General features: G+C 38.9%; 1 protein-coding gene and 2 long non-coding RNA genes across 5 annotated transcripts in view; 1 reads left to right on the plus strand and 2 right to left on the minus strand.

Annotated features, from left to right (window-relative positions):
* The window catches only part of LOC116702824 (uncharacterized), a 24,478-nt gene extending 20,663 nt beyond the window's left edge, over positions 1-3,815 (plus strand). The window contains exon 4 of the long non-coding RNA XR_004335262.1: positions 3,742-3,815. This is a non-coding gene — a long non-coding RNA (uncharacterized LOC116702824). The remainder of the gene's footprint in view (positions 1-3,741) is intronic.
* Positions 1-3,817, minus strand: part of LOC116702827 (uncharacterized) — a 20,290-nt gene extending 16,473 nt beyond the window's left edge. The window contains exons 1-2 of the long non-coding RNA XR_004335265.1: positions 3,736-3,817; positions 2,380-2,381 (exon numbers count right to left, since the gene is read on the minus strand). This is a non-coding gene — a long non-coding RNA (uncharacterized LOC116702827). The remainder of the gene's footprint in view (positions 1-2,379; positions 2,382-3,735) is intronic.
* The window catches only part of LOC116702804 (oxysterol-binding protein-related protein 7), a 31,833-nt gene that overhangs the window by 14,592 nt on the left and 8,272 nt on the right, over positions 1-8,969 (minus strand). For 2 of the 3 annotated variants that reach the window (XM_032537272.1, XM_032537270.1), the window contains exon 2: positions 146-365. In XM_032537272.1, the coding sequence (XP_032393163.1) occupies positions 146-313 (168 nt within the window). In that variant the 5' untranslated portion in view covers positions 314-365. Of the gene's footprint in view, positions 1-145; positions 366-2,510; positions 2,767-8,969 lie in introns of those variants that run through there. The other variant, XM_032537271.1, reaches the window with a different exon arrangement.

Here is an 8,969-nt window from a genome sequence, read left to right on the forward strand (position 1 = left end):
AAATACAAATTGTAGACATGGACATTAACTAGACAAAAATCAATGTAGAATGATACAATAAAATAAATAAATACAGATTAATAAAGCCAGTACAGAACTGAAACATCACAGTACAGTCAGATTCTGCACCTTTGGGTCTTTTTACCTGTTTTGAATATTTGGAGGAGCCGGTGCTGTTGCTCCGTAAGTGGCCAGGTTTAAATGTGCTGGCTGGGGATTTGTCAAGGCCACTGACCACCGATTGGCTGCTGCTCAGAGGTGGCGGACACACCTGAGGGTCCATTGGTGCAGTGTGATAGGGAAAGCGATGCATGAAGTGAGAGGACCTTCAAGTCAGGTTGTCTCTCATGGCAAAGTACAAGGCACTGAGAAGTCAACAAAAAGTGTCAACAGTTCAGTGATAAACCAATCATGAAGACAAAGAAATTTCAATAAATGTACTGTAATGCAATCAAGTTCAAACATGTTGATTGCAAAATAAGACACTATGCTCTGCAATTATTTTATGCTTTTTTTAAATCATAGATTTATACATTCAAGCTGCTATTAAAAACTACTGATGAGCTGTGTCACAATTATTTATTTTTCAATCATGGATTTCTACAGCCAAAGAGAATTTCATCACCCCTCCATTGCACACCAGTGGCTCAAACATTGAGCAAAATTGGATTAGAGTTGTCAGCTTATATGCATTACAATTGAAAAGGAAGCTTATTGGCTTGTATGCATGGGTCACAATTTCTTTTAAGATGCTCATTCTCCCATCAAGATGTCTTTATAGATCAGATGCAACAGTTAAGAATAGAGATCTTTGCCTATTGTCATTGGCTGTTATTCAGTTGATTGATGCAGGTAATGTGGAATCAAAGTTCACAGGCGCAAGTTTCACCCGGAAACTAATATCATCAATATGTCATTGGCAACATGCACTAAGATTAGCACAACAAGTGGGTCAGCAGTGACCAGTGCTAGTTAGTGTCGGTCAGCTCACAGGTCTCTTGGGCACGAGTAATATTTTTCCTCTGGGTCGCATCCGATGCCTCGCCACAAACGAAGCAATGTTGTTTATATCGTTATGGTTTAATTTGACGTTACATGACCCATTTCTTATGTAAAGTTTGGCTCTCTTCTCTTACTCTCCCCGCAGCACCGCCCCCAGGGCTCCCAGCAACAGAGAGCGGCAACAGCGCCGGTGTCACGCTTCTGACATTTGTCCACAGTTTTAATTTTTATTAACACAGTTGTACGTTGTAAAGCATGAGAGGCAAACCTGTATTTGCATCAGTGTTTCCTCTGGAAACTGCTATCGCGGCCGCCACGGCAAAAAACACAGAAGAGGTTATTGAATGCAACAAACTTCAGTTCGTAGAGTAACAGCCTGGGAGACGGAGCCTGCTGGACCCATTCATAATGAGTCAGCCGTCACTCTGAGTACCCCCCCCCCCAGCTCTTTTAGTTATTGCTGAAAACAAGTGAAGGAGTTTTCTCAGAGATACTTTTTTTTTTTAAAGTTTATCCTAGGCTATTTATTTCAGATAATTATCATTTACATGTGTTACAGCTGTATGTCTGAACAACATACAACTTCAACAACATAAGAGGACTGTAGAACATATGGGTGTGAAAGCAGTTATAAATAGCCTATATGACAATAAAATTTGTTTTGGTTAAAATCAACAAATAATTGTGATAATCGTGATCACAATATTGATCAAAATAATCATTTTGGCCATAGTTGTGCAGCCCTAATTGTCAGTCATACTTTGGCGAGCCCTAATGGCGGAGGTGAAATACCTGCCTGTGGGTTCCCGGTCAGACAAGAACAACGTGTCGGAGTTGCTTCACAGCCAACACGCTAACGCTCATTAACTGCATCACCACCCAAATGGTCCGATTACTAGGACGCTGCGGTGCCTCAGATTCCCCACTGTAGACAATATTGTATTACTTGTAAATTGACACACCGTATAAACGTTCCGATTTAAAAACTGTCTCCAGGTTTGTGGGGAAGCATAACGTTCTAAACCAATAGGAAAAACGGAATGTTCCTTGCGAGATGCACATTGCAAAATGTGTGATGAATCGTTAATTAGCTATGTGTGGTATCTGTAAAGCTGAACACACTGAGTAGTATTAGGTTATAACTGTTCACTTAGGTAACATTAACATTGCTGTTCAGTCAACATTTGGTCAATACCAATGTAATGACATGAATCAACCTTACTACACAATTTGTATGTAATATCTCAGATTGAATTAGGGGATTGCAGTCAACATTGGAAGAAAAAAAAAAAATCAATGTAGGCCTACAGGAAGTACAATGTCATACAATAGAGGCTTTTATCTATATCACCCATATATATCTGTACACTGTATTACCACTTTCTGTAGTTCACTTTTTTTAGTTATATTCAGATGACAATGCAGCAAATTAAAGTACATAAAACCATAATGAGAGCAACCGTTAAAATCAGGAAAGCCTTGGTGACACAATAAGAAATGAAACACACCTTTGTTGGCCTGATGTCTAACCGGCAGCTCCAATGGTACAGAGGAAACTCCTTTAACTTTTCCTTGAGATTAATTGTAGGGCTGCATGAATTTCCCTAAAAAAATATGTTTATAAATAAAAATCACACCACAAAAAGAAATGTACCTAGGAACAATCCTTCCGCGTGTGTTACACAGCAATGTCACAACTGACTGATGATGTGCTTGTCAGACTGGTGCATATCAAAGCCAGTTAGTATCTGGGCGGGGCTGAAAGTTGAGCAACACTCTCTACCTGACCAAACAGGTCTGCCAGCTCTGTCATTGCAAGGATGACTAGAGCTGTAGACTTGTTGTCAGCAGATGTTCATTAGAAACAAAAGCTCTAAATTGCATTCAATAATCAATTCTGCCCTTCTAAAAGGAAAACAGTAGCAACAACTGTGTGCTTTATTTAGAAAGACAAAAAGGTATTTATTAAATGAATCAAATTTTAACCAATGCCAGTGACTGCCTGATGCTCCCATTGTAAAAAAAGTAAATTTCCCATCCTGGCCTGGGTCACGTTCATACAGTTTGGTAAAATGTCCTTTTATTGCACCTATAATTACGAGCGTAGCGGTCCTCAATTTATTTTCTTTTGCTGTACTTTGTTAGAAAATGTGAGATGTTCGAGTCACATTCACGCGACTCATACCAGACATAAGGAAATTAAATTTGGCAACGTACATCCACTCGTTCTAACTCCACCTCTCCCTCCCCCTTGGTCAGTGGCTCTTAGAGCCACGTACCAACACAAAAGTCAGGCATGTGGGACAGCTGTGATTGCTTGAAGTTGCGGAAAACAATGGTTATTGGTCAAATTTGCTGTAAAGCTGCGGTGACTGGACAAAACTGAGTCGTGTTGAATTCACAGAGATTGGCTGATAAGTACATGCAGTAGCACTGTGTAGCAGTCAACTGGTCAAGCATCACATGTCTGCAACACCTAAAGCATTACCTCTGCACAGTGGTGAAAAGAAGTATTCAGAACCTTAACTTCAGTAACTAATAGCAAAAAGAGAAAATTTGGGCTGTACTGTATCATTTGCAGCTTTAAAGTTTTATTCATAACGATGTTCGACTTCTAAAATCATCATCAAGAAAAGAGTATGCTAAACTAATTCTAGTAATATACTGTTTCGAGAATTAAGTTGCGGTGGCATAGGATCGTTTGACTTGTGCGATTCAAACATTTCCAATGACTCCAAGGGTCTCATTTATAAACGTGGCGTACGCACAAAACGGGGCTGAAAATGTGCGTACACCACTTCCCACGCAAAGGTTGAGAGAAAAATTAAAAAAATATTTATATATATTAAAAAAAAGAAAATGAAATAAAAAACTTGAATGGAGAGTGTGCGGTCCTCCACACAAACTCTGACCTTTGTGTGCGCACATTTTGGAGACAATGGGAACTGGCAATGCAGATGGTAAGGTGGTGAACTGATGTCAGACTGCAGAAGTAAACGTGGGAATGATTACTCTTAATATTTTCAAGTATTGACACCTCACACATATTTTTCCTCTCCATATCATCTACGTTATCATGAAGATAAATCCAGCAGTGTTATTTGCACTTGTACTGAGGGATAATTGGTCCATAAAAACTTTGGATGGATGAGATGGATGAGATGGCCCGACACCAAGTCTGATAGCATCAAATACCCTAGCATTAGTTAATGGCACAACACTCTAAATAACTAAATGTCTGCGCATACATAAGAAAATGTCAAAATCTGAAAATACAGCCGTTAAGCTCTCGCACAATCCTTGAACTTAATGTCCTCATTATCAGTCCAAACTTTAATACTGTTAGTGACAAAACCTGCAATGAAGAAAAGTGGATTTGCCTTTTACGCTTTTGTCTTCAAATCGTATCTCTGGGTAGGGGATATAGTTGATGCTGTGGTTTTGGCAAGGTGTTAATCACAAATTGTTGTAAGAAAAAATACTGCAGTTCCCCCCCACCCCCATGCATAATGTTGCATGATAGCACGGCTGATACTGCAGGGGGAATAACCCCAAATGAAAGAATCAGGAGAAAGATACTTCAGGGACCATGACGACGACTGGCTAATTTGACGATTTAAATTCACTCAAGCTGCACTCTTGGATCCATGTACTGAACTGGGATAAGAGGCTGATTCACACGCGCACACTTGTAGGAAAAGTGTAATTTATAAAGGGAACATTGCTTACAGATTAGCGTGAGCACGGTTTTATAAACCGGAATTTTTTTGGGGTGTACGCCATTTTTGACTTTTGGGCGTGTGTACACTTTTAGTAAGGATCCTATGCACAGTTTTATAAATGAGACCCCAGAGCATTGTAAAAAGATAAATAATCATTTCCAAAATTCACAATGTGTATCTGAAAAAATATTGTGCTTCAATGCGGATGTTGGCATTTAGCCTTCCAAATAAAAAATTGTTATACAAAAGAGGGCGATTCTATTTTAAGAAAACACAAATGGAAGAATCATCTCTTGTTCATGGATTTCGAGATGAAGACAATTGAACTCTTACAGCAGGCGGGCGAGTGATAAGCCCACATGTGGCAAATTTTGGCATGATTTAATTAATGATTTTTTTTTATCATCATTTTATCCATTAAACAATTTATTCCTAAACTGTTGCAGTCTTCCTCTTTCAGTTTGAATTTAACTAAATACTGTAATAAATAAATAAATAAATAAATAAATACGTACACAAAGGAATACATAGGCCTAGGTTACTAAACGCAACATATTTTGGCTGGCAAAAAATGCCTGGCAATTGGATTTTTTCATCTACTGTATCTTAACGTCAACTGTATCAGCACTTTGGTTAACTGTTGTTTTTAAATGTGCTATAGAAATAAAATTGACATTTGACATTAACGTCACTTGCCATAATTAAATTATTTCATCCAACGGTTCATAAGTTTAACTATCTGCCTCGCAGTCTGCCATTGGACAGTCTGAGGAGCTGCAATGCATTTTAAGGCCATTGAATATATCCAGTGGGCTCATGTTGCATACTCAGAAATTTTAGCTAATATAATCCAACCATGTCTTTTACTTCTTTTAAGATAATTTGGGCATTTTTAGGCCTTTCTTATTGACAGTACCGCCCAGACTTGAAGAGGGAGAGAAAAGGGGGAATGACATACAACAACGGGCCGCAGGTTGGAGGCGAACCAGTATACATGGGCGAGCGCTCCACCAGGTGAGCTACCCGGGCGCCCGATCCAAGTATTTCTTTCGTATGACTAATATGCAAGTATGTAATTTTGAACAGAGGCATGGTTGTGAAACATTTGGATTACTTCCTAGTTGCCAAACCGGTTAGTTCTTGGAAGATTTCCTGCATGTTGGGACCAGAGAAGGAGGAGCAACAGAAAGAGGGCCAAAACATTTACTACATGCTTTCCACTACATTGTTGTACGATTACATCTTGGTAAGAAACGTTCCTAACTCAGTGTTGTTGTATTGTTGATGTACACCCATATGAAGGACAATGACAAGGGATTTCTTTCTAGAATACTGGTTCTGTTTTGTTACATGAATTGAAGATATGTGCACGTTTCAATCATGATGTGAAGTTCCTATAACTATACTGAAAACCATTAGGCACTGCTAAGATGGCAAAGACAAGCCACCAGAGCCGCTTACTTTGAGCTTTAGTTTGGCTCTTCAGAAACCTAGGATTGATGTCATGGAGACCACGTCTATATTTTATATATGATTTTTGCCGGAGAAAGGTATAAAAATTGAGTGAACTATGTTTTGTACTTTGTATTTCTAGAGTGAACTCAGAACTTTTAGAACTTATAACAAGTGTTTAACTTAAAGAACAATTTAACCAATTTGTGAAAAAGTGTGGATCATAAGTCAATTATTACAGATCATGAAACAAAATAATGTTATGACTAATGAGGGTTTTCTCTCAATTTGCATGGGATATAACTCTACACAACTTATGAGTCTACCTTAAAGTTGGCCTACCATAAGTTAACCAGCAGGTAGCAAGCAAGACACAGAAACTTGGCTTGGTTGGTGAGTAAGGGTGTGACGAGACACTCTGCTCACAAGATGAGATTTTAACACTATTTAAAGAAAACATGAATGAAATATGACCCAAAAAATAAAAACCACGGTTTTATTCAATCATAAAAAATTAATTAATATGAGCACTGTCAAATGTCTGAGACGCGGCGCCAAGCATGGTTTATTTCACAAAATAGGTTGCACGCAAGGGTAAGAGAAGCTTCCACTTAAGGGGCCCTTTCTTACACCCTGTGCAGCACAGCACAAAGCCCGACACAAGTCTCTTTGCTAGTTTAAGACCGACGCAGTTGTCAATTTCCCGTTCAGAGCCCGCAACTAGGATTAGTGTGTCACGATGGCGCCTCTCCACACGATATCGAGATCGGCACAACCCTACAACCTATTAAAGCAAATAATTATTAATTTCTTACACTTCACTATAAATCTTATTCTTTTTTTTAGCCGGTTTTCATTTTTATGTCTGTTTTTAATTGCTCTTCAATGTTTTATGTAAAGTGTAGTCTAAAGTTTTGAAAAGTGTAAACACACTTCTGCTTTACTGGCGTTGCCATATCTCACTGTGACTTTAACAAATTCCATTGACATATGGTTTGTGAATTAGTGGAAGAAAAAAGATTTTGAAACAGGAAAATATCAAAGACAGGTTGACAAGTCTAACCAGCATTTCTCTTGAGAATACAATGTTGCACAACACGTCATTACTGTTGTGGTTGGGTTGGTGGTGCCACTACTGGCATAAAGGGTCAAGACTCTTCCCTGGTCTAAATATTTAAAAAATAAAAATATTCTGAGATTCAGGTACAGCTCTATGCAGAACTCAAGAGGGCTATTATTACCAAGGTCTCAACTCTTTAAATAATTTCTTTAATCTTTTATTATTTTGCCAGAGTTTCAACAACAACCTTTCGCACACATCCAGGTTAACTTCTTCCCAGCTTCTTCCCCATGCTGTCAGTCATGTACAATGCCCCTCCCCTAACTATCCTCCATCTGATGTTAGGCTTGTTAGAGATGAGTCAAGTCTGCGCAGAATTTATCAATGCAGATTGCCGCACAATGCATGCCGGTTAGATTTGTGTCCGACTTGCTCTGACATCATGCACACGTAGGCAATGATAACCTCACAAGATCAAGGCAGCCACAGTTCTGAGACGCAGACAGCGCAGTTGCTTTTCACGACTGCAAGACAGCAATGTCATCGGTCAGTTGTGGAATTTGGTATTTGAATTTGGTATGTAAACAACACGTTGCCTGTAGCTCACAAAAGGTTTCAAGGTGCGGTCACAAACAATATCTTCAGCCTCGAATCTATTGATTTGAAACAACGGTGGCGTCACGATTGATGACTGTAGAAGAGTTTTTTTTAAGTCCATCATTTGTGTCTTTATCAACAAAAAATGACCCAAAATATACTCCAACCAAAGATGCAAAACAATCTTAAGCTGAGAAAAAAAAAAAAAAAAACACCATCTCACAGCCAACTGCCACAAAAAATGGAAAAAAAGTCCTTTTTTTTCTTCTGATGCCCTTATAACTCAGCCCCCCTCGAACCATACCACCTACATGGGTGAGCTAACCTGAGCAAGCGCCACTAACCCTTGGGTTTCTGTCATCATTACAATTGGAGAGATTCCTTACTGCTAACATTACTATTTATACATTTGTGTAAAATTACATGTTTATAATATTTGGAGAGCCTATTGTAGCAGTACAAAAGGCTCTCCAAATATTATATTTTACTGCAGAACTATCTCACCCATTGTTGTTAACTTTAGGATTAACCAACCCCTCCTTCAGGACAGACCTCATGAGGCAAACCTGTATCCACTCTCCTTGATTAAGCTGGTGAGCAGCTTAGCTACTCCGTACATCACAGTCAGAACCATAACCAACACTATTACCATGAAACCTGTTGAACAGGACTATGTCAAATAATAAAGTGACAAATTAAAATGATAAACAACATTACAGGGAAATTAAGACTTAAAAACAGTATTAATTTTAGGAACAGAGCCTAGTGAAAATGGGGAAAGGCAACCTTTTCACAGGCGCACAATGGATAAACGTGACTCTGGAACATTCCTGGTTTAAGGCTGAATCTCATTTCTCCATCTTAGCCCTATCTTTAGGTTTTGCGCACTCACGTTAGACCTAGTGCTGTGCAAATACTCTTTTTGATTAAGGCCTGAGGCTAAGACAAAGGGGTGATTACCCTTCAAACCAAGCGAGGACGCGAGCTTACACTGGGTGCCGCATCGACCAGAGAGACCCATAAACTAAGTATTTTTGGCTTAAATAATTGATATAAAAATGACGCCAGTCTTATTTTGTGGCATATACAGTCCTGTGCATATATACTTGCAACCATGTTCTTAACTGAGAGAAGAA

This window comes from Etheostoma spectabile, chromosome 15, assembly GCF_008692095.1.
Source record: "Etheostoma spectabile isolate EspeVRDwgs_2016 chromosome 15, UIUC_Espe_1.0, whole genome shotgun sequence".
Lineage (NCBI taxonomy): Eukaryota > Metazoa > Chordata > Actinopteri > Perciformes > Percidae > Etheostoma > Etheostoma spectabile.